At 48.5% G+C, this 25,191-nt stretch overlaps 1 protein-coding gene across 5 annotated transcripts; it reads right to left on the bottom strand.

Annotated features, from left to right (window-relative positions):
• Nucleotides 1-139: 139 nt before the first annotated feature.
• TEN1 (TEN1 subunit of CST complex) lies at nt 140-25,191 on the bottom strand. 5 transcript variants are annotated; one of them, XM_074388990.1, is made up of 4 exons: nt 24,911-25,191; nt 11,529-11,679; nt 8,890-9,047; nt 140-261 (listed from the first exon to the last, which is right to left on the bottom strand). In XM_074388990.1, the coding sequence occupies exons 2-4, from the start codon at nt 11,615-11,617 to the stop codon at nt 140-142; spliced, it is 369 nt and encodes a 122-aa protein (XP_074245091.1). In that variant the 5' UTR covers nt 11,618-11,679; nt 24,911-25,191. The 5 variants fall into 5 exon arrangements, with proteins under 5 accessions (XP_074245091.1, XP_039332099.1, XP_039332102.1 ...); XM_039476165.2 differs by having other exon boundaries at nt 11,529-11,626; nt 24,911-25,190; XM_039476168.2 differs by lacking the exon at nt 24,911-25,191 and adding an exon at nt 24,710-24,904 and having other exon boundaries at nt 11,529-11,626.

The following is a 25,191-nucleotide window of genomic DNA, read 5'->3' as shown; positions in this document are numbered from 1 at the left end:
GCTGGATTCACCACCCGCCCCTGTTTTCGGGCTGCAAACAAGGCCGTCGCTGGAGGGGGTGTCTGTGCTCTCCGGCGTTCCTGCAGCTCCAGAGGGTTTGACCCCCGAAAGACGTGGGGGTGTTGCTGGGCTGCTGTTTCTACTGGCCGCCGCCCCGCTCCTGCTGGTACAGCCTCTGCTCCCGGATGGCTTGTTCCAGCAAGGGCAGGTTCATCCCCTCCACACAGGTCAGCACCCGCGCCTTCACCACGGAGCCCCCAGCTGCAAGACAAACACCAGGGCACGAGCGGTGACTGGCAGCCAGTCAACAACGTCCTCCAAGATGCATGCATGCCAGCTGTTCCCTCAACAGCTCTGTCCTGGCTTTTGGCAGCAAGCGGGGTGGACAAGAAAACGGCATCTGGGGCGAAGGCAACTGTGTACTTGGGCCTAGAACTGTGGGCCAGTCATGCACAGCAGGCCGGTGTCTGGAGCTCAGCTGGTGGCCAGAAAACTCTCTGGACTGACGGAAAGGCCCCCTTGGCACTTTGGGACACGCTGTCATCAGAAACCACAGGAAAAGAGACACCCATATTTTAAAAATCCCAGGGACTGAGCTCCAGGTAAGTTTGGCTTTACGGGAGCAGGTCACCGCACCCTGGATGAGAGGCTCAGGGGCTTCTCACAGATGCGATGGGGAACTGCTACATGATGGACAGGTCTGCCCATGTGCAGGTGGCACCAAACAGGAAAGACATCTGGGATTTGCCACTACAGACTTTTTTTTTTTTTGAGATGGAGTTTAGTTCTTGTTGCCCAGGCTGGAGTGCAATGGCCCAATCTCAGCTCACCACAACCTCCGCCTCTCGAGTTCTAGTGGTTATCCTGCCTCAGCCTCCTAAGTAGCTGGGATTACAGGTATGCACCACCACGCCTGACTAATTTTTGTATTTCTTATAGAGATGGGGTGTTGCCATGTTGCCCAGCTTGGTCTCAAACTCCTGGGCTCAAGCGATCTGCCTGCCTCAGCCACCCAACGTGCGGGGATTATAGGTATGAGCCACTGTGCCTAGCTGATGTTTGTTTTTTCCCCCAGTCATAGCTTGCAATAGAAAAAAAAAAAAAAAAAGTTAAAAAAATTTTTGCACTCATGTTCTCTCTGCTCTCTGCTCTCTGCTCTCTGCTCACTTTAATGAATAGATTTCCAAGGCAGGCAGATCACCTGAGGTCAGGATGCGAGACCAGCCTGGCCAACATGGCAAAACCCCATCTCTACTAAAAATACAAAAATTAGCTGAGTATGGTGGTGCGTGCCTGTAATCCTAGCTACTCAGGAGGCCGAGGCAGGGGAATCACTTGAACCTGGGAGGCAGAGACTGCAGTGAGCCAAGATCACGCCACTGCACTCCAGCCTGGTGACAGAGTAAGACTCCACCTCAAAAAATAAAAAATAAGTCAATAAAAAGCAGTCAGAATGCAGTGGGGTGAGGCCTGGAGAGAGGAAGGGGTTATAGGGAACACACACGTTCTTTTAGGAGGGTTGTCTGCAAAGGGAGGGAAGGTCATGGGCAGGCAGGGCAGACTCTAGTGTAGAAGATGACGTCTTAACACTGGGACTCTTATTTCCATTTAGAGGCTTGAGTGCCTTCCATGTCAAGAGGGAAGAACTGTGGTAACCTTTTAGGTAGGAGGGACCCACTTCCTCTTAGACTAGAGGAAGAAGCTAATGGTGGCCGTTTCAGTGTCTGATTGTAGGAGGCTGCCTGTGGCCTCAGTTCTAGCTGGGACATAAAGCAATCTGCCGGTTGGGACAGGGCAGGAGAGGAAGTGGCTTCCTACCAGGCAGGGGTGTGGTATCTGGGAAGGGCGCGTGGCCAGAACACAAGAAGAATTTCTAGGCAGTGCAGGGGGACCCCAGTGAGCCCCTGAAATCACTGTGCTCCAAGTCCTCAGAGCTCTCTGCACTCAACGGGTGCCAGGACCAGGAGGGTGGAGGCTGGGGTCTCGGAGCGGGAGTGATGGAAAGCAAGGCCCAGAGGGGCAGAGAGGCGGGGGAAACCGCCCAGGAGTCCTGAGTCCACAGGTCCTGCCAGGGCAAGAAGGACGCAGCAGAAGGAGAAGTGAGAGTGGGCGGCGTGCACTGGGGCCCGGGACGGCAAGCTCAGGGAGACACGTCCAAGGCGTGGCGGCGGGCGTGGGAGGTGTAACTGGGCCAGAGGTGCATGGTGGTGGAACCAGCTGGCAGCAGGGAGACAGGGAGGGATGTGTGATGTGACATGCCTGAGAAGCCAGTGGAACTCAGGCCCACTCCAGACTGTGGGTGTGTGGTCTGGGGAGGAGGGTTTGGGCAAGTCCCAGAGCCGGCTGGTAAGGATGTTTGAAGAGGGAGGTGCACACGGGATGCCTGGAAGGTTTCCCCCCATCCCTCCCTTTCTCTTTTCTTTTTTCTTCCCTTTATTCTCTCTCTGTTTTTTGTTGTTGTTGTTGTTGTTGTTTGTCTTTTTGTTTTGTTTTGGCAAGCTCTTGCTCTGTCGCCCAGGCTACAGTGTAGTGGTACGATCTTGGCTCACTGCAACCTCCGCCTCCTGGGTTCAAGCAATTCTCCTGCCTCAGCTTCCCAAGTAGCTGGGATTACAGGCATGTGTTACCATGCCCAGCTAATTTTTGTACTTTAGTAGAGACGGGGGTTTCTGCATGTTGGTCAGGGTGGTCTCGAACTCCTGACCTCAGGTGATCCACCCACTTCAGCCTCCCAAAGTGCTGGGATTACAGGCATAAGCCACTATGCCCAGCCTGTTTTATTTTTGTTTTATTTTCATTTATTTACTTATTTATAGAAACAGCCTCTTGCTACATTTCCCAGGCTGGTCTTGAACTCCTGGGCTCAAGCAATCCTCCCTTCTCAAAGTGCTAGAATTACAGGTGTGAGCAACCACACCCGGACTTTTTTTTTTTCTCTTTTCTTTTTTTTGAGATGAAGCTTTGCCCTTGTTGCCCAAGCTGGAGTGCAATGGCGCAATCTTGGCTCACTGTAACCTCTGCTTTCTGCATTCAAGCAATTCTTCTGCCTCAGCCTCCTGAGTAGCTGGGATTACAGGCATGTGCCACCATATCTGGCTAATCTTTGTATTTTTAGTAGAGACAGAGTTTCATCATGTTGGCCAGGCTGGTCTTGAACTCCTGACCTCAGATTATCTGCCCACCTTGGCCTCCCAAAGTGCTGGGCTTACAGACATGAGCCACCAAACCCAGCCTTTTTTTTTTTTTTTTCCAGACAGAGTCTTGCTCTGTTGCTCAGGCTAGAGTGTAGTGGTATGATCTCGGCTCACTGCTACCTCCACTTCCCAAGTTCAAGCAATTATCCTGCCTCAGCCTCACTGAGCTGGGACTACAGGCACCCACCACTATGCCCGGCTGATTTTTATATTTTTAGTAGAGACAGGGTTTCACCATATTGGCCAGGCTGGTCTGGAACTCTTGACTTTGTGATCTGCCTGCCTCAGCCTCCCAAAGTGCTAGAATTACAGGTATGAGCCACTGCACCTGGCCTTTCTCCCTCTCTCTCTCTTTTTTTTTAAAAATAGGGTCTCACTCTGTCACCCAGGCTGGAGTACAGTAGTGCAATCTCGGCTCACTGTAACCTTGAACTCCTGGGCTCAAGCAATCCTCCCATCTCAGCCTCTCAAGTAACTGAGACTACAAGTATGTACCACCACACCTGGCTAATTTTTTAATTTTTGTAAAGATGGGGTCTCACTATGTTGCCCAGGCTGGTCTCAAACTCCTGGCCTCAAGCAATCCTCCCTCCTTGGCATCCCAAAGTGCTAAGATTACAGGTCTGAGCCACCACACTTGGCCTTCACAGGGAGGTTTAACGTAGCCACAGGATGCCCCCTCTGCCCAGGCCAGAGGTCAGGGAGGCTGGAGCACAGTCAGCCTGATGCTCTCCTCCCTCCTCCTCATCTTTGATTCCCAGTCCCCACCATGAATGACAAGCATGTTTGACTTAGAAAATCAAGACAGGCTGGGCACAGTGGCTCACATCTGTAATCCCAGCACTTTGGGAAGCCAAGGTGGGTGGATCATAAGGTCAGGAGCTCAAGACCTGCCTGGCCAAGATAGTGAAACCCCATCCCTGCTAAGAACACAAAAATTAGCTGGGTCTGGTGGCAGGCGCCTATAATCCCAGCTACTCAGGAGGCTGAGGCAGGAGAATTGCTTGAACCCAGGGGGCGGAGGTTGCAGTGAGCCGAGATCGCGCCATTGCACTCCAGCCTGGGCGATAGAGTAAGATGCCATCTCATTAAAACAAAAAGAAAGAAAAAAAAAAAGAAAATTAAGACAAAAATATTTTAAGGGAAAAAAAAAAAACACACAAAAAACAGGTTGTGATGCAAATTCTGAGAGTAGTGAACTGGCCCATGTCTGGTAACAGGCTGCTTCCTCTGAGGCCTGATTAGCTTCAGGTTCAATTTTTTTGGCAAGAACCCATCAGAGATGGTGCTATGTGCGTCCTCCTCATGCCTCATATCAGAGGCACATGATGTTTGTCCTGATTTTTATCACGTTTACGCTGATCAAGCCGGCCCAGGCACTGCCAGCGGGTCCCTCCATCCCAATGTTCCCATCGAAATGTTTCCTAATGATTTTGGCCGGTAGCGAGGACCGTGGCCTGGATTTATCTTGTAAGGGCTTTTAAAGTGATGACTTTGAAGTTACGCATTTCTCCTGCATTTATTCACTGTAACTTTTCTCTGAAGAACTTTCTAGGATGGGCACAGTGGCTCACGCCTATAATTCCAGCACTTTGGGAGTCCGAGGCAGGCGGATCTCAAGGTCAAATGACCAAGATAGACCATCCTGGCCAAAATGGTGAAACCCAGTCTCTACTAAAAATACAAAAATTAGGCCGGGCGCGGTGGCTCAAGCCTGTAATCCCAGCACTTTGGGAGGCCGAGGCGGGTGGATCACAAGGTCAGGAGATCGAGACCATCCTGGTCAACATGGTGAAACCCCGTCTCTACTAAAAATACAAAAAATTAGCTGGGCATGGTGGCGCGTGCCTGTAATCCCAGCTACTCAGGAGGCTGAGGCAGGAGAATTGCCTGAACCCAGGAGGCGGAGGTTGCGGTGAGCCGAGATCGTGCCATTGCACTCCAGCCTGGGTAACAAGAGCGAAACTTCGTCTCAAAAAAAAAAAAAAAAAAAAAAAAAAAAAAAAAAAAAAAATTAGCTGGGCTTGGTGGCGCATGACTGCAGTCCCAGCTACTCAGGAGGCTGAGGCATGAGAATTGCTTGAACTGGAAGGCAGAGGTTGCATTGAGCTGAGATCGTGTCACTCCACTCCAGCCTGGCAACAGAGCGAGACTCCATCTCAAAAAAAAAAACAAAACAAAACAAAAAAAACTTTCCTTCATCAACCATTTGGTTTCTCCGATAGGCAATCCACACAGAAATGGCAGGATAGGGCTGTGTGCGGTGGCTCACGCCTCTAATCCTAGCACTGTGGGAGGCCAAGACAGGCAGATCACTTGACAGCAGGAGTTCAAGGCCAGCCTGGCCAACATGGTGAAACCCTCTCTCTACTGAGAATACAAAAATTAGCTGGGCATGATGGCGGGCGCCTGTAATCCCAGCTACTTGGGAGGCTGAGGCAGGAGAATCATTTGAATCTGGAAGACGGAGGTTGTAGTGAGCTGAGATTGCATCACTGCACTCTAGCCTGAGCCACAGAGCAAGACTCCATCTCTAAATGAATAAATAAATGAACAAACAAACAAACCTCTCCTGTATTTGCAATGGGGCCTTAAGTTCCAGACCCTGGGCAGTGTGTTCCCGAGAGCTCCAGAGACTCACTGTAGGAGTGAGACCATCAGAGAATGCCCTGAGGGTTTCTGGACTGTAATCAAGGGAGAAACCATTTTGCAAAGGTCCTTTGTATCCGTTCCTCCCTCCCAAACCTCACCCAAATCAATGAGCTAATTTTTGTATTTTTAGTAGAGACGGGGTTTTGCCATGTTGGCCAGGCTGGTCTCAAATTCCTGACCTCAGGTGATCCACCGGCCTAGGCCTCCCAAAGTGCTGGGATTACAGGTGCCAGCCACCCTATCTTTGAGTTGGCACCATGCGGCCAGTCCATTCTGAGTTGAATCCTCAAGAATCCTTGAACTTTCGGGCTGTGAGCACAAAGGCTTAAGCCTGATAAAGATTAACTTTTATTAAATAAAAAATAATTAGGCTAGGCGTGGTGGCTCATGCCGGTAATCCCAGTACTTTGGGAGGCCGAGGCCAGTAGATCACCTGAGGCCAGGAGTTCAAGACCAGAGTGGCCAACATGGTGAAACCCCGTCTCTACTAAAAATACGAAAATTAGCCGGGCATGGTGGCTGGTGCCTGTCATCTCATGCCTCAGGAGGCTGAGGCATGAGAATCGCTTAAACCCGGGAGGCAGAGGTTGCAGTGAGCCAAGATCGTGCCACTGCACTTGGCCTGGACAACAGAGCAAGATTCTATCTCAAGAAAAAAAAAAAAAAAAAAAAAAACCAGGCCGGGTGCGGTGGCTCACACCTGTAATCCAAGCATTTTGGAGGCCAAGGCGGGCGGATCACCTGAGGTCAGGAGTTCAAGACCAGCCTGACCAACATGGTGAAACCCCGTCTTTTAAAAAAATTTTTTTTAATTTATAAAAAAAAAAAGAGAAGAAAAAAAAACAGCAATAAAAATCAGAAGGCTGGGTTTGGTGGTGCATACCTGTAATCCCAGCACGTTGGGAGGCTACACAGAGTTTCACTCTTATTACCTAGGCTGAAGTGCAATGGCACGATCTCGGCTCACCGCGACTTCCACCTCCTGGGTTCAAGCAATTCTCCTGCCTCAGCCTCCTGAGTAGCTGGGACTACAGACATGCGCCACCACGCCCAGCTAATTTTTTGTATTTTTAGTAGAGATGGGGTTTCACCATGTTGACCAGGATGGTCTTGATCTCTTGACCTCATGATCCACCTGCCTCAGCCTCCCAAAGTGCTGGGATTATAGGTGTGAGCCACTGCACCTGGTCCTTTTTTTAAATTTAACTTTAGATGCCTACTATATCTGGCATTTCTCTCCGTGTTATCCCTCCCCACACCCCTCCCTCCCCACCACCCTGCTGTCTCTCCCCTACCCTCCTCAGCTGCCCCCAGTGTGTGATACTCCTCTCCCTGAGTCCATGTGTTCTCATTATTCAACATCCACCTATGAGTGAGAACATGCAGTGTTTGACTTTCTGTTCTTGTGTCAGTTTGCTGAGAATGACGGTTTCCAGATTCAGCCAAGTCCATTTTCTTTGTTCAGTCTATTATTGATGGGCATTTGGGTTGGTTCCAGGTCTTTGCTATTATACACAGGGCTGCAATGAACATAAGTGTGCATGTGTCTTTATAGTAGAACGATTTATAGTTCTTTGGGTATATGTCCAGTAATGGGATTGCTGGGTAAAACGGAATTTCTATTTCTAAATCCTTGAGAAATCGCCACACTGTCTTCTACAGTGGTTGAACTAATTTACACTCCCACCAACTGTGTAAGAGTATTTCTATTTCTCCACATCCTCTCCAGCATCTGTTGTCTCCAGATTTTTTAATGATCGCCATTCTAACTGGCGTGCGATGATATCTCAATGTGGTTTTGATTTGCATTTCTCTAATGACCAGTGATGATGAGCATTTTTTCATATGTTTGTTGGCCTCATATATGTCTTCTTTTGAAAAGTGAATGACACCTTCTTTCTACAGAAAATTTAAAAATTAGCCGATCATGGTGGTGCACACCCATGGGCCCAGCTACTCAGGAGCCTGAGGTAGAAGGATCACATGAGCCCGGGAGGTGGAGGCTGCAGTGAGCTGTGAACAAATCACTGCACTCTAGCCTAGATGACAGAGCAAGACCTTGTCTTAAAAAAAATTTTTTTTTTTAAATTTTTTACAGACTCAGATTAGGCTGGGCGCAGTGGCTCACGCCTGTAATCCCAGCACTTTGGGAGGCCAAGGTGGGTGGATCACAAGGTCAGGAGTTCAAGACCAGCCTGGCCAACATGGTGAAATGCCATCTCTACTACAAATACAAAAAAAGTAGCTGGGCATGGTGGCAGGCACCTGTAATCCCAGCCATTCTGGAGGCTGAGGCAGAGAATTGCTTAACCCCGGGAAGCAGAGGTTGCAGTGAGCAGAGATCCCACCACTGCTCTCCAGCCTGAACAATAGAGTGAAACTCCATCTCGAAAAGAAAAAATAAAAACACTCAAGATTAAGGGCTGACAGGCATATTCAAAAAGATCTAACCAAACTGCCTCACATCAGGGATGGTGCTTGTAGACCTGAAGAAATCAGTCGTTTCTCTCTCCTGGTTCTCACTTCCCCCTGGGGACCACCTCTTCACTGTAGTACTGTCTTTTTTTTGGAGACAGAGTCTCACTCTTTCACCCAGGCTAGGGTACAGTGGCACGACCTTGGCTCATTGCAACCTCCACCTCCCCGGTTCAAGTGATTCTCCTGCCTCAGTTTTCTAGTAGCTGGGACTAGAGGCACATGCTACTACACCCAGCTAATTTTTGTATTTTTAGTAGAGATGGGGTTTTGCCATGTTGGCCAGGCTGGTCTCGAATTCCCGACCTCAGGTGATTCACCAGCCTGGGCCTCCCAAAGTGCTGGGATTACAGGTGCTAGCCACCCTGTCTTTGACTTGGCACCATGTGGCCAGTCCACTCTGAGTTGAAACCTCAAGAGTCCTTGAACTTTCAGGCTAATTTGGAAGAAACGTCAACCCTGATGAGACACTGGGATTGGGTCACAAGCCCATTCCTCACTGACTGCCCCAAAGACTGCCCCAGCTCAGGCCCCAGGATGAGAAAGTGGGTGTGTGGCTGCAGCTCACCCTGCTGGTGCTGGAGCTCCCCAAGGACGATATACAGGGAGCCCACCTGGGCATGGAAGGGCTCCACCAACTTGGTACAGACAAGAACCTGGTGCTGACTGGATCCGTGCTGAGCCGTCAGCGTCACCCTAGACTGGATCATGTCATAGAGGCACAACCTGGAGGGCAAAAGAAATGCAAAAATTTCCATCCATAGTAGAACTACCACCACGCTCAAAATGTTTGCATGGCCAAGAAACCCACGGAGAAGTGTTCAGCCTTAATCTGGCAGGTACCACCACACCCAGCTAATTTTTGTATTTTTAGTAGAGACAGGTTATCACCATGTTGGCCAGGATGGTATCGATCTTTTGCCCTTGTGATTCACCCACCTTGGCCTCCCAAAGTGCTAGAAGTATAGGCATGAGCCATTTTTTTCTTTTCTCTTTCTTTTTTGAGATGGAGTCTTGCTCTGTCGACCAAGCGGGAGTGCAGTGGTGCAGTCTTGGCTCACTGCAACCTCCACCTCCTGGGTTCAGGCGTTTCTCCTGACCCAGCCTCCTGAGTAGTGAGGATTTACACACGCCTGCCAACACACCTGGTTAATTTTTGTATTTTTAGTAGAGATGGAGTTTTGCCATTTTGGCCAGGCTGGTCTCAAACTCCTAACCTCAGGTGATCTGCCCACCTTGGCCTCCAAAAGTGCTGAGATTACAGGCGTGAGCCACTGTGCCCAGCGTAGGTTAAAATATTTCTATATGTGTATACACATATGTCTCTAAGATTCTCCCCGTGATTCTCACCTCCTGATACTCACATCCTTGTGCATCCTCTACCATGCTGAGTAAGGCTGACCTGTGTCATCAATAGGATACTGCAGAAATGACTTGAGACTGACTTTTGGGGGCTAAGTCATGAAAGACATTTTGGTTTTCACTCTGCTCTTTTTCTTGGTCACCGCTTCTAGCAGAAACTGCTGTGTTATGAGGAACCTCACACAGAACTACACAGAAATCCACATTGTCAGGAACTGAGTTGTCTTGCCAAGAGCCAGCACTAATTTGCCAAACATGTGAACAAGCCACCTTGGAAGTACAGCTCCCGGCCCCGGTCAAGCCTTTGGATAACTGCAGCCCTGGCCAACATCTTGACAACACTCACCTGAGTGACCCCGAGCCAGATCCAAACAGCTAAACCACTCCCAAATTCCTGATCCACCGTAAGTATGGGACAGTAGTTATTTCAAATTTGGGGGAGACTGGGCACAGTGGCTCATGCCTGTAATCCCAGCACCTTGGGAGGCTGAGTCAGGAGGACCACTTGAGCCAGGAGTTTGACACCAGCCTTGACAATACAGGGAGTCCCTGCCTCTACTAAAAAGTAAAATTGTGTGTGTGTGGGGGGGGGGGGGTGGTTAATTTGTTATACAGCAGATATATAACTGACAGAGTATATATGCATATATGTATATTGGGTGTCTCCATACCCACCCTCATATACAAACACATACACGTGGAAGAGCACATGAAAATAATCACCAAAGGTTAGCAGTGGTTGTCTGGACAATGGGATTATGGGTGACTTTTCCTTCCTCTTTATACCTTTATGGACTATCTACATTTTTTACAATGAGTATTAATTTTTTCAGTAGTTTAATACAATTAGACAAAGTTATAAAAATCTATTTTGGCCAGGTGTGGTGGTTTATGCCTGTAATCCCAGCACTTTGGGAGGCAGAGGCAGGCGGATCATGAGGTCAGGAGTTTGAGATCAACCTGGCCAATATGGTGAAACCACATCTTTACTAAAAAATACAAAAATCAGCCGGGCGCGGTGGCTCAAGCCTGTAATCCCAGCACTTTGGGAGGCCGAGGCGGGTGGATCACGAGGTCGAGAGATCGAGACCATCGTGGTCAATGTGGTGAAACCCCGTCTCTACTAAAAATACAAAAAATTAGCTGGGCATGGTGGCGCGTGCCTGTAATCCCAGCTACTCAGGAGGCTGAGGCAGGAGAATTGCTTGAACCCAGGAGGCGGAGGTTGCGGTGAGCCCAGATCGCGCCATTGCACTCCAGCCTGGGTCACAAGAGCGACACTCTGTCTCAAAAAAAAAAAAAAAAAAAAAATACAAAAATCAGGCCAGGCACAGTGGCTCACACCTGTAATCCCAGCACTCCAGGCAGATCACCTGAGGTCAGGAGTTCAAGATCAGCCTGACCAACATGGAGAAACCCAGTCTACTAAAAATACAAAATTAGCCGGGTGTGGTGGTATAATCCCAGCTACTCGGGAGGCTGAGGCAGGAGAATTGCTTGAACACAGGAGGCGGAGGTTGGAGTGAGCCAAGATCACAGCATTGTACCCCAGCCTGGGCAACAAGAGCAAAACTGCATCTCAAAAAAAAAAAAAAAATTAGCCAGGCGTGGTGGTGTGCACCTGTAGTCTCAGTTATTTGGGAGGCTGAGGCAGGAGAATCATTTGAATCCAGGAGGTGGAGGTTGCAGTGAGCTGAGACGGCGCCACTGCACTCCAGCTTGAGTGACAAGAGTGAGATTCTGTCTCAAAAAAAAAAAAACAAAAAAACTTTTAATTATTTTGGGGGAGGGTAGAGAAAGACATTTAACCATCACCCCACCAGTGAAAAACATAACCATTATTACCTGCCAAATGTCCTCAGTGTGCTGCCATCAGGAACTTGGCCTGCACTGACCTCCCAGGGGAGGTAAAAGATCCCAGGTTTGGGCAGCATCACGGGCTCCTGTAACCAAATAGCTGAGATGGGTTCTGCAGATTCCTGATAAACCAAATAGACTACAAAACAAAGATTAGCAGATATATGATACCAAAAGCATCTTGAAGACTAGCTTTTTTGTTGTTGTTGTTGTTTGTTTTTTGTTTTTTTTTGAGACGGAGTTTCGCTCTCGTTACCCAGGCTGGAGTGCAATGGCACGATCTCGGCTCACTGCAACCTCCGCCTCCTGGGTTCAGGCAATTCTCCTGCCTCAGCCTCCTGAATAGCTGGGATTACAGGCATGTGCCACCACGCCCAGCTAATTTTTTGTATTTTTAGTAGAGACGGGGTTTCACCATGTTGACCAGGATGGTCTCGATCTCTTGACCTCATGATCCACCCGCCTCGGCCTCCCAAAGTGCTGGGATTACAGGCTTGAGCCACTGCGCCCGGCCCTTTGTTTTTTTGAGATGGACTTTCACTCTTGTTGCCCAGGCTGGAGTGCAATGGCATGATCTTGGCTCTCTGCAACCTCCACCTCCCAGGTTCAAGCAATTCTCCTGCCTCAGTCTCCCAAGTAGCTGCAACTACAGGTGAGCACCACCATGCGCAGCTAATTTTTTGTATTTTCATAGAAAGGGGGTTTCACCATGTTAGACAGGCTAGTCTCAAACTCCTGACCTCGGGTGGATCCACCCGCCTCAGCCTCCCACAGTGCTGAGATTACAGGTATGAGCCACTGGGCCCAGCCAGCAGTGTTTCAAATTAAAAAAAAAATTTTTTTTAATAGGATATGCATTCATGTATTTAAAAACAAACAAACAAACATAGACCTGCCTTGACAACAGAGTGAGACTTCATCTCTATGAAAAAATTTAAAAATTAGGCCAAGCACAGTGGTTCACACCTGTAATCCCAGCTCTTTGGGAGGCCAAGGTGGGTGGATTCCTTGAGACTAGGAGTTCAGGACCAGCCTGGGCTACATGGCAACTCCCCATCTCTATTTAAAAAATAAAAAAATTAAGCAGGCATGATATCTCTCACCCATTGTCCCAGCTACTTAGGAGGCTGAGGCAGGAGGATCGCTTCACCACAGGAGGTTGAAGCTGCAGTGAGCTATGATCACATCATTATACTCTAGCCTGGGAAAGAGTAAGACTCTGTTTCAAAATAATAATAATCCAAAACAATATTAAAAAGCTATGTGTGGGCTGGGCGTGGTGGCTCACACCTGTAATCCAAGCACTTTGGAGGCCAAGGCGGGTGGATCATCCGAGGTCAGGAGTTCAAGATAAGCCTGACTAACGTGGTGAAACCCTGTCCATAAAAAACTAAAAAAATAAAAAGCTATGTGTGGCCCAGAATGGTGGCCCACACCTGTAATCCCGGTGCTCTAGGAGGCCAAGGAGGGAGGACTGCTTGAGGCCAGGAGTTCAGGACCAGCCTGAGAACAAAACAACACCCTGACTTCATAAAAAAATTTTTAAAAATTGGCCGGGCAAGGTGGTTCACGCCTGTAATCCCAGCACTTTGAGAGGCTGAGGCGGGTGGATCACAAGGTCATGAGATCGAGACCATCCTGGCCAACATGGTGAAACCTCATCTCTATTAAAAATGTAAAAATTAGCTGGGCGTGGTGGCATGCACCTGTAGTCCCAACTTCTTGGGAGGCTTAGGCAGGAGAATTGCTTGAACCTGGGAGGCGGCAGTTGCAGTGAACCAAGATTGCACCAGGGCACTCCAGCCTGGGTAACAGAACAAGACTCTGTCTTACAAATATATATATATTAGTTAAAAAAAAATCAGGCAAGCTAGAAACACATGTAGTACCAGCTACTCAGGCAGCTGAATTTCTTTTTTTTTTTTTTTTTGAGACGGAGTTTCACTCTTGTTACTCAGGTTGGAGTGCAATGGTGCGATCTCGGCTCACCGCAACCTCCGCCTGCCGGGTTCAGGCAATTCTCCTGCCTCAGCCTCCTGAGTAGCTGGGATTACAGGCACACGCCACCGTGCCCAGCTAATTTTTTGTATTTTTAGTAGAGATGGGGTTTCACCATGTTGACCAGGATGGTCTCGATCTCTTGACCTCGTGATCCACCCACCTCGGCCTCCCAAAGTGCTGGGATTACAGGCTTGAGCCACCGCACCTGGCCCCCCAATAAAATTATTGGCATACAGTACCCTTCAATCTATTTGTGTAACCTGATTCTTCCTGGACACCAGACAAGAACCCGGGTGCCAAGAGGGCAGAGGCTTGGATACTGCTGCAGACCCTACACAGAGCCTGGCCAGAGGGAAGCAACCGCTGGCTTGCTCCCTCTGGTTCCTGTAACTGCTTGCTCGCATGCTCCCTTTTGAGAGGACTGGCCAGTGGCAGGCTGAGTGAAAGCAGCCACTCCAGTTCTCAGCCACGAAGGGGATCAAGGGAACAATCCCATCTCAGCATGATTTCGGCTCACTGCAATCTCTGCCTCCCAGGTTCAAGAGATTCTCCTGCTTCAGCCTGCCAAGTAGCTGCGCCCACCACCACACTCAGCTTTTTTTTTTTTTTTTTTTTTTTGTATTTTCATAGAGACCGTGTTCACCAGTTTGGCCAGGCTGGTCTCGAACTCCTGACTTCAAGTGATCCATCCAACAGAGTCTTGCTCTGTCACCCAGGCTGGAGTGTAGTGGCACGATCTCGGTTCACTGCAACCTCCGCCTCCCAGGTTTAAGCGATTCTCCTGCCTCAGCCTCCTAGGTAGCTGGGACTACAGGTGCATGCCACCTCTCCCGGCTAAATTTTTTTTTGAGATGGGGAGTCTCACTCTGTCACCCAGACTGGAGTGCTGTGGTGAGATCCTGGCTCATTGCAACCTCTGCCTTCTGGATTCAAGCGATTCTCCAGCCTCAGCCTCCTACGTAGCTGGGAACACAGGCGCATGCCACCACTCCCAGCTAATTTTTTTTTGAGACGGAGTCTCACTCTGTCGCCCAGGCTGGAGTGCAATGGTGCCATGTTGGCTCACTGAAACCTCCGCCTCCTGGGCTCAAGCAGTTCTCCTGCCTCAGCCTCCTGAGTAGCTGGGACTACAGGCAGCTACAGACATCATGATCTGCCACCACCACACCCAGCTAAATTTTTTGTATTCTTAGTAGAGACAGGGTTTCACCATGTTGGTCAGGATGGTCTTAATCTCTTGACCTCGTGATCTGCCTGCCTCAGCCTCCCAAAGTGCCTGGATTACAGGCATGAGCCACTGTGCTTGGCAATTTTTGCAGTTTTAGTAGAGACAGGATTTCACCATGTTTGCCAGGATGGTCTTGAACTCCTGATCTCATGATCCGTCTGCCTTGGTCCCCCAAAGTGCTAGGATTACAGGTGTGAGCTACTGTGCCCAGAAACACTTGAATAATTTTTTGTGTTTTTAGTAAATATGGGGTTTCACCATGTTAGCCAGGATGGTCTCCATCTCCTGACCTCATGATCTAACCGCCTCAGCCTCCCAAAGTGCTGGGATTACAGGCATGAGACACAGCCTGGCCTCTCCAAAATCTTTCATCTTAACCTGAACATCTCCTTTCTATTGATCCCAGGTCTTTAGACAAACTCAATCAACTGTCAACCAGAAAATGTTTAAATTCACCTATAGCCTGGAAGCCCCCACCTCCCCGCTTTCAGTTGTCCCACCTTTCTAGACTAAATCAAAGTATTTCTCAAATGTATTTGATTGATGTCTCATGCCTCCTTAAAATGTATAAAACCAAGCTGTACCCTGATCCCTTTGCACATGTTCTAAGGACCTCCTGACGGCTGTGTCACAAGCCATGGTCAATCCTATTTGGCTCAGAATAAATCTCTTTGATTTTTTTTTTTTTTGAGACAGAGTCTTACTCTGTCACACAGGGTGGAGTGCAGTGGCATGACCTCAACTCACTGCAACCTCCACCTCCCAGGTTCAAGCGATTCTCCTGCTTCAGCCTCCCGAGTAGCTGGGACCACAGGCACATGCCACCATGCCCAGCTAATTTTTTTGTATTTTAAGTAGAGATGGGGTTTCACTGTGTTAGCCAGGATGGTCTTGATCTCCTGATCTGCCCGCCTCGGCCTCCCAAAGTGCTGGGATTACAGGTGTGAGACTTTGCTCCTGGCCTGTAATTTTTTTTTTTTTTTTTTTTTTTTTCAGTAGAGACAGGGTTTCACCATGTTGGTCAGGCTGGTCTCGAACCCCTAATCTCAGATATCTGCCCACCTCAACCTCCCAAAGTGCTGGGATTACAGGCGTGAGCCGCTGTGCCCTGCCAAGTTCTTTTCATCAACACATTCCTCTTGTACCCTCTCAGGCACATAGTGCCAGGAAGACGTGTTCTGTTTGTCAGCAAAAGAGACACTCTGCCTGTGACTATGGTGCAGATCACTTGGTGCAAGGTCCTGGTCATAGCTGGCAAGTGAGACTCATGCTGGTAGCCCTGGGGGCATTACAAATTGTCTTGACAGGATTAGATGCTGACTCTGGACTGGGCTTTGCTTACCTGCTAGAAGCTACATATTCTTCCAAAAAATCAGAACAAGGCTGGATGCAGTGGCTCAAGCCTGTAATACCAGCACTTGAAGAGGCTCAGGCGGGCAGATCACTTGAGCTCAGGAGTTTGAGACCAGCTTGGGCAACCTCATTTCTACTAAAAATATGAAAATTAGCAGGGTGTGGTAGTGTGTGCCTGTAATCCCAACTACTTGGGAGGATGAGATGGGAGGATTGCTTGAGCCTGGGAGGTCAAGGCTGCAGTGAGCTGATCGCACCACTGCACTCCAACCTGGGTGACAGTGACACCCTTTCTCACAAAAATAAAATTAAATTCAAAAAAATGAAAAAGCAGGCTGGGCACCGTGGCTCATGCCTGTAATCCCAGAACTTTGGGAGGCTGAGGTGGTCAGATCACAAGGTCAGGAGATCACCATCCTGGCTAACGTGGTGAAAACTCCATCTCTACTAAAAATACAAAAAATTAGCCAGGCATGGTGGCATGCTCCTGCAGTCCCAGCTACTCAGGAGGCTGAGGTAGGAGAATCACTTGAACCCGGGAGGTGGAGGCTGTAGTGAGCTGAGATCATGCTATTGCACTCCAGCCTGGGCAACACAGCAAGCCTCCATCTCAAAAAAAAAAAGAAAAGAAAAGAAAAGAAAGAAAAAAAAAGCAATGGCTGGGCGCAGTGGCTCAAACCTGTAATCCCAGCACTTTGGGAGGCTGAGGTGGGTGAATCACCAGAGTTCAGGAGTTCAAGACCAGCCTGACCAAGATGATGAAACCCTGTCTCTACTAAATACAAAAAAAAAAAAAAGTTAGCCGGATGTGGTGGCTCATGCCTGCAGTCCCAGATACTTGGAAGGCTGAGGTATTGCTTCAACCTGGAAGGTGGAGGCTGCAGTGAGCCAAGATCACACCATTGCACTCCAGCCCACGTAACAGGTGAAACTCTGTCTGAAAAAAAAAAAAAAAAAGAAAAGAAAAGAAAAAGCAGAACAAGAGATAGTGCACAGATTTGGAAAGCCAACCATTGTTTCTTCAGAACAGGGAACACATTGCACAGCCCATAATGTCTAGCAATGAGAAAAAATACCTCTTCCTGAGAGTCACAGTTTGATAAAGAAGTAAAATGTCCTTTGTAAAAACTGTATCAGTGAGAGAATCAGGGGAGTGGGGAGATCTGATCTGATCTAGCCAATGCCCCTCTTGCCCTTGGCCTCTAAGCTGCCCTTAATTATTCCTGGGTTTGGGCCAAGCTAACTTTGGGAGACATTTAGTTTATAGTTTAAATGCTAATAGCCATTCCTTAAAAGGCAACCAACTTTGTAAAGCTAATGAGAGACCACCAGGCTAGGAGGACAGAGGAGCCCAAATTCGGCTAAGACTGCCAGCCATGATTCCAGAGGTCACAAGCTACACAACTTCCCCAGGTAACACCACTATTGCAGACCTAAGATTGGCCTTTGGAGATATCTTTTCAGGTTTTTTGCATATCTGATACCAACAACTCCACATGGACCCCATGACTATGAAACTCTCACCGAGGGAGGAGTTCGCTGGCATAACGATTATACTTTCTTCTTTCTTTTCTTTTTTTTTTTTTTGAGACAGAGTCTCTCTCTGTTGCCCAGGCTGGAGTGCAATGGCATGATCTTGGCTCACTGAAACCACTCCTGTGGCCCCCTCAGAAGTGACTCAACCTGCATGAGGACCATTTGCCACACCCCTATGGTTGCACCCCCAACCCATCAGCAGCAAGCACCCACTGCCTAGCTGCCCCCACTCCTTCCTCCCGAAACTGTATTTGAATAATTCCGAATCTCTGAGCCTTCCAGGAGATTGACTAATATGCCAACTCCTACGTGGTGTGGCCAGCCTTGTGTCAATTAAACTCTTTCCTGACGTAATACCATGATCTCCATGAACAGATTTTGTTTGTGCTGCAGGAACCTATCAGGTGGTTATAGAAGTGGCTCAGGCTATGAAAACACTCGTCGTCTAAAACAGAGAGATGTATGCTCAATAACATGAGAGGACTAAAGGAGTGTCCCCACCTGATATTCCTGTTTTTCTGGTGGATCTGGGAAACAAAGGGTGGGGAGGATGCTGGGATGACTATGAAACTCTCACCGAGGGAGGAGTTCGCTGGCGTAATGATTATACTTTCTTCTTTCTTTTCTTTTTTTTTTCTTTTTTTTTTTTTTTTTTTTTTTTGAGACAGAGTCTCTCTCTTTTGCCCAGGCTGGAGTGCAATGGCATGATCTTGGCTCACTGCAACCTCCGCCTCTGGGGTTCAAGCGATTCTCCTGCCTCAGCCTCTGGAGTAGCTGGGATTACAGGCGCTTGCTACCACATCCAGCTAATTTTTTGTATTTTTAGTAGAGATGGGGTTTCACCATGTTAGCCAGGATGGTCTCAATCTCCTGACCTCATGATCCACCCACCTGGGGCTCCCACTTTTTTCTTTTTTTCTTTCTTCACTATATCACTGTGGTAGGCCAATACTCCCTGATAATCACAGATAGGTCTACATAGCACTCCAGTTACATGGACAAATTTCCACAGCACTGCCTTAACACTTAGCAAATAATTAAACCTAGAGAAACAGGCCGGGCACAATGGCTTACATGTGTAATCCCACACTTTGGGAGGCCAAGGCAGGTGAATCACCTGAGTTAAGGAGTTCAAGACCAGTCTGACCAACATGACGAACCCCCGTCTCTACTAAACGTACAAAAGAATTAGCCGGGTATAGTGGCACGCTCCTGTAGTCCCAGCTACTCAGGCTGAGGCAGGAGAATTGCTTGAACTGGAGGGGCAGAAGTTGCAGTGAGCTGAGATTGCACCATTGCACTCCAGCCTCGGCAATAGAGCGAGACTCTGACCAAAAAAAAAGGACAATTTTCCCTTATCTTCATTCTGAAGGCTTCTGTATCATATAAAACTATGATCAGCCGGTCACAGTGGCTCACACCTGTAATCCCAGCACTTTGGAAGGCCAACACAGCCAGATCACTTGAGGTCAGGAGTTGGAAACCATCCTGGCCAAGTGGTGCAACCCTGTCTCTCCTAAAAATACAAAAATTAGCCAGGCACGATGGCAGGCGCCTGTAATCCCAGCTACCTGGGAGGCTGAGGCAGGAGAATCACTTGAACTCGGGAGGCAAAGGTGCAGTGAGCTGAGATCATGCCACTGTACTCCAGCCTGGGCGACAGAGCGAGACTCTGTCTGAAAAAATAATTAATTAATTAATTAAACTATGATCAATGCTTGAGCCCAAGAGATTGGGGCTGCAATGACCTATGGTTGTACCACTGCACTCTAGTCTGGGTGACAGAGCAAAACCCTGTCTCAAACAAAACAAAGCAAAACTGTGATCAAATGTATTTGTATGCCTTTTCTCCTATTAATCACTTTTGCCAAAATGCATCCTGCCAAAAATGCATCATCTGAATTAAATCATGAAGAAATAACAGACAAATCCAAATTAAGAGATATTCTATTGTAGGAGCCAAGGGGCGCTCTGAGGAGTCATTGCAAAAGAATCAACTTGCAAACGGCAAAGCAGTAGTCAAAAAGACGTACAAATTTATGTAGCATGTACATATGGGAGCCTTCAGAAGGAAAATCCAAAGATATGGGGAAAATTTTACATTTTTATGCAAATGATTGAATATAAAAGGTATGATCTTATGCTAATAGTCTGAGTGAGGAAGCCAGCAAGGCCTGTCTGTCTAGATTCTTCCTGGCCTCTCTGCAGCATTCCTTCTTTCTGGGTGTGGGGCAGGACCCTCTCTGGAATGGGATCTTACGGGCTACAGTTAAACAAGATAGGTCAGATAATTTCTTTTTTTTTAAAGACGGAGTCTCACTCTGTCGCTCAGGTCGAGTGCAGTGGCACAATCTCAGCTCACTGCAACCTCTGCCTCCTGGGTTCAAGTGATTCTCCTGCCTCAGCCTCCCAAGTAGCAGGACTACAGGTGTGTGCCACCATGCCCAGCTAATTTTTGTATTTTTAGTAGAGTCAGTATTTCACCATGTTGGCCAGGATGGTCTCGATCTCTTGACCTTGTGATCCACCCACCTCAGACTCCCAAAGTGTTGGGACTACAGGGTAAGCCACCGCGCCCAGCCCATATAATTTCTCTGTGGCCAGTTTTTACACCAAAAGATGGAGGGAAAGTTAGAGTCATATATTTAGGGTTTTTTTGTTTGTTTGTTCTTTTTTTTTTTGAGACGGAGTCTTGCTCTGTCGCCCAAGTTGGAGTACAGTGGTGTGATCTCGGCTCACTGCAACTTCTGCCTCTCAGATTCAAGCTATTCTCCTGCCTCAGCCTCCCGAGTAGCTGGGATTACAGGCGCGTGCCACCACACCTGGTTAATTTTTTTTTTTTTTTTTTTTTATTTTTAGTAGAGATGGGTTTCACCGTGTTAGCCAGGATGGGCCCGATCTCCTGACCTCATGATCCGCCCACCTCTACCTCCCAAAGTGGTGGGATTACAGGTGTGAGCCACCTTGCCTGGCCTATATTTAGGGTTTTATGGTTGACTTTGGGGGAAAAGGACTCTGTTTTCTATGACCTGCCTTGGAAAAGAACGATTCAAATTGCTCTGGCCTACCTCGGGGGAGAATGGGCCTGAGGGAGAGGAGGGCAGAAGGTAAAAAAAGAGTTTGCTTCTTGGGCTGCTTTGGAGGCTTTTATTTTGGGGTATTATTTTCTGAGACCCAACAGTACAAAACAACAGGCTCATACACTTCAAAAGTGTTACTGTCTGTCAGCCAGCCAGGCACGGTTGCTCATACCTGTAATCCCAGCACTTTGGAAGGCGACGGTGAGTAGATCACATGAGGCCAGGAGTTTGAGACCAGCCTGGTCAGCATGATGAAACCCTGCCTCTACTAAAGACACAAAAATTAGCCAGGCACAGTAGTGCATGCCTGTAGTCCCAGCTACTCAGGAGACTGAGACATGAGAATCATTCGAACCCAGGAGGCGGAGGTTGGAGTGAGCTGAGATCATTGAACTGCAGTCCAGCCTGGGTGACAGAGGAAGACATAGTTTTTTTTTTTTTTTTTTTTTTTTTAGACGGAGTTTCGCTCTTGTTACCCAGGCTGGAGTGCAATGGCGCGGTCTCGGCTCACCGCAACCTCCGCCTCCTGGGTTCAGGCAATTCTCCTGCCTCAGCCTCCTGAGTAGCTGGGATTACAGGCACGCACCACCATGCCCAGCTAATTTTTTTTTTGTATTTTTAGTAGAGACGGGGTTTCACCATGTTGACCAGGATGGTCTCGATCTCTTGACCTCATGATCCACCCGCCTCGGCCTCCCAAAGTGCTGGGATTACAGGCTTGAGCCACCGCGCCCGGCCCTTTTTTTTTTTTTTTTTTTTTTTTTTTTAAATGGGGTTTCACCATGTTGGCCAGACTGGTCTCGAACTCCTGACCTCAAGTGATCCACCCACCTTGGCCTCCTAAAGTGCTGGGATTACAGGCGTGAGCCACCACACCTGGCCAGGAAGATATAGTCTTTAAAAAAATGTTGAAGCCACAGAAGACAAGAAAAGTTCTTTGTTCTATTCTTGTAATTTTTGTATAAATTTGAAATTATTTCAAAATAAAAACCCAGCAAATTTAGCTATTCATCTAAATCTTTTCTATTCAATGCTGAGTACACCCACTATCATTATTACATTAAGAGCAATTGGGGCCAGGCACAGTGGTTCATGCCTGTAATCCCAGCACTTTGGGAGGCTGAGGCGAACGGATTACCAGGTCAGGAGTTCAAAACCAGCCTGACTAACATGGTGAAACCCCATCTCTACCAAAAATACAAAAATTAGCTGGGTGTGGTGGCACATGCCTATAATCCCAGCTACTCAGGAGGCTGAGGCAGGAGAATTGCTTGAACGCAGGAGGTGGAGGTTGTAGTGAGCTGATATCGTGCCACTGCACTCCAGCCGGGGAGACAGAGCGAGATTCTGTTTCAAAAAAAAAAAAGAGCAATTGGTTTCCTAGAATATTAGAATTAGAATAGAACTAGAAGAGTCTGCTGTCAAGTAGCCATTTGTTCACTCGGAAAAGATTTGCTGAGCACCTTTAGTGGGGCCAGCACTGGGTCAGGTACAGAGAATAAACAAGACATCCTCCCTGCTGTTGAGGGGGCCTGAGATCAGCACCTTAATAAGATTAATGAGGATCGGGAGGTCCTAGAGGCTACGAGTGTGTATTATAGCTCGATTATTCAAATTATGAATGTTATGCATCTCTCGTAGTTTTACTTCTTCTGAGAAAACCAAAGTCATAGTATTTCACAGACTAGAGACAGGCTGGGTGCAGTGGCTCATGCCTGTAATGTCAGCACTTTGGGAGGCCGAGGCGGGTGGATCAACTGAATTAGGAGTTCGAGACCAGCCTGGATGACATGGCAAAATGCCGTCTCTACTAAAAATACAAAAATTAGCCAGGTGTGGTGGTGCACCCCTGTAATTCCAGCTCCTCGGGAGGCTGAGGTAGGAGAATCGCTTGAACCCAGGAGGTGGAGGTTGCAATGAGCTGAGATCACACCACTGCACTCCATCCTGTGCTACAGAGTGAGACTCCATCTCAAAACAAACAAACAAACAAAAGATGACTAGAGATGATTCAACAAATCCATGAATCTCCCTCATCTGCAATTTCACTGGGCCAGAACTATTTCTTTTTCTTTTTTTCCTGTAGAGATCAGGTCTCACTATGTTGTCCAGTCTGGAGTGCAATGTCACAATCTTAGCTCACTGCAACTTCCACCTCCCGGGCTCAAGTCACCATCCCATCTCAGCCTCCAGAGTAGCTGGGACAAAAGGCACATGCTACTATGCCCAGCTAATTTTTTGTAGAGATGGGGTTTTGCCATGTTGCCCAGGCTGGTCTTGAACTCCTGGGCTCAAGCGATATGCTCGCCTTGGCCTCCCAAAGTGCTGGGATTATAGCTGTGAGCCACTGCGCCTGGTCTTTTTTTAAATTTTAAAATATTTTTTAAATGTTTATTTATTTAGAGGCCAATTTATGAGACTGGCCAATTTTTATATTTTTGGTATAGAGGAGGTTTCCTCATGTTGCCCAGGCTAGTCTTGAACTCCTGGGCTCAAGTGATCCACCTGCCTCGGCCTCCCAAAGTGGGATTACAGGCATTAGCCACTGTGCCCGGCCAATTTAGCTTTGCCTTAACAGCTTGTGCTCGTTATAGAGTGCCTGCTTCCTTTTTTTTTTTTTTTTTTAAGAGTTGGGGAGTACGGCAGGGTGCTGGGGGTGGGGGCCTCACTATGTTGTCCAGGTTGATCTCAAACGACTGAGCTCAATTGATCCTTTTGCCTCCCAAAGTGCTGGGATTATAGGCATGAACCACAGTGCCCAGCCCTTGGAGTGCCAGCTTTTTTTTTTTTTTTTTTTTTTTTTTGATATGGAGTCTCACTCTGTCACTAGGCTGGAGTGCAATGGCACGATCTCAGCTCACTGCAACCTCCACCTCCCAGGTTAAAGCGATTCTCCTGCCTCAGCCTCCCGAGTGGCTGGGACTACAAGTGCACACCACCACGCCCAGCTGCTTTTTGTATTTTTAGTAGAGACAGGGTTTCACCAAGTTGGCCATAATGGTCTCGATCTCTTTGACCTAGCGATCCACCCGCCTCAGCCTCCCAAAGTATTGGGACTACAGGCGTGAGCCACCGCGCCCGGCCTTTGTTTTGTTTGACAGAGTCTCGCTCTGTCGCCCACGCTGGAGTGTGGCTTGATCTCGGCTCACTGCAATTTCCACCTCCCGGGTTCAAGGGGACTCTCCTGCCTCAGCCTCCCGAGTAGCTGGGATTACAGGCGCCCACTACCATGCTTGGCTAACTTTGTGCTTTTAGTAGATATGGGGTTTAACCACGTTGGTCATGAAGGTCTCAAACTCCTGACCTCAAATGATCCACCCGCCTCGGCCTCCCAAAGGGCTGGGATTACAGGTGTGAGCCACCGTGCCCGGCTAGAGTGCCAGCTTTTGACAAGAGGAATAAAATTCACAGTAACCAGGCTAAACGTTTTGGGGTCATTAAAAACAGTATCAGTAACAATGTCTTGCCCTAATACTGGAGGCTGTAACAAAAGGAAGCATCTTTAATTTTTGTACTTTTAGTAGATACGGGGTTTTGCCATACTGCCCAGGCTGGTCTCGAACTCCTGACCTCAGGTGATCCACCCGACTGGGCCTCCCAAAGCGCTGGATTACAGGAGTGAGCCACGGCGCCCAGCCAGTCCTATAGTAAGTTTTAACAGTAAGTGTGCACTTCCCATGATGCTGACGATGATATGGCGAAAGCAAAGAAGTCTGGATTCCAAGACCTCTAGTAACTACCAGGTTGGGAGGAAAAGAATGTCTGATTTTCCAGGCTTAGAGCAGCACTGTCCGCTCGGCCTCATTCTAAATCCGCCTCCACCCGTTCAACGCGGGCAATGCCCACAATCCCACACTCTGGCAGTAATGACACCATTATCTTAACAAAAGGTAACTAGAGTCTCTCCCCCCAAGAGACTTTTGTTCCCGTCCCATTCTCCTCCAACCCAGGTGGACTTTGCAAAAGCCTACCCTCCCTCGCAATTCCGCAAAGCCAGTCTCCCGCCTCCGGCTCTAGAGTCTCCTACCCCATCTCATTTCCAGGGAGGCCTAAGAGTGCGGACCCGGAAGCGTGACGGACGCGGGACGGGGAGGGGGCAGTCCCAAGGCGAAAGCGCAGGCGCAGTCCCTCCTGAGCCTCGTTGACCCGCCCCTTTTAAGGCCGCCGCCAACCTGTCTAGGCGTCGCCGAGGCCTCGAGTTTCCTCTTTCCGCCCTGCGTTGGTCACGTGACGGGGGAGGAGGCAAGATATAAAAAGTGCTTCACTGTCCTACTCCCCGGACAGCCCGCGGGGCGGTTTCTTGACCTTCTCTGGAGTTCGTCGCCCGAGGGACCGCTCGGGAGCCTCCCCTGGCCAGGAGCAGGGGATTCGTCTGCCCCGCGAACCTCCCCAGTCACGGCACGGACGTCGCCCTTTCCGACTCGCTCGCTGTCGGTCACGCGCCGAACGTGCC

This window comes from Saimiri boliviensis, chromosome 17 (genome assembly GCF_048565385.1).
Source record: "Saimiri boliviensis isolate mSaiBol1 chromosome 17, mSaiBol1.pri, whole genome shotgun sequence".
In the NCBI taxonomy this organism is placed as follows: Eukaryota; Metazoa; Chordata; class Mammalia; order Primates; family Cebidae; genus Saimiri; species Saimiri boliviensis.
This window is presented reverse-complemented; position numbering and strand designations above follow the sequence as displayed.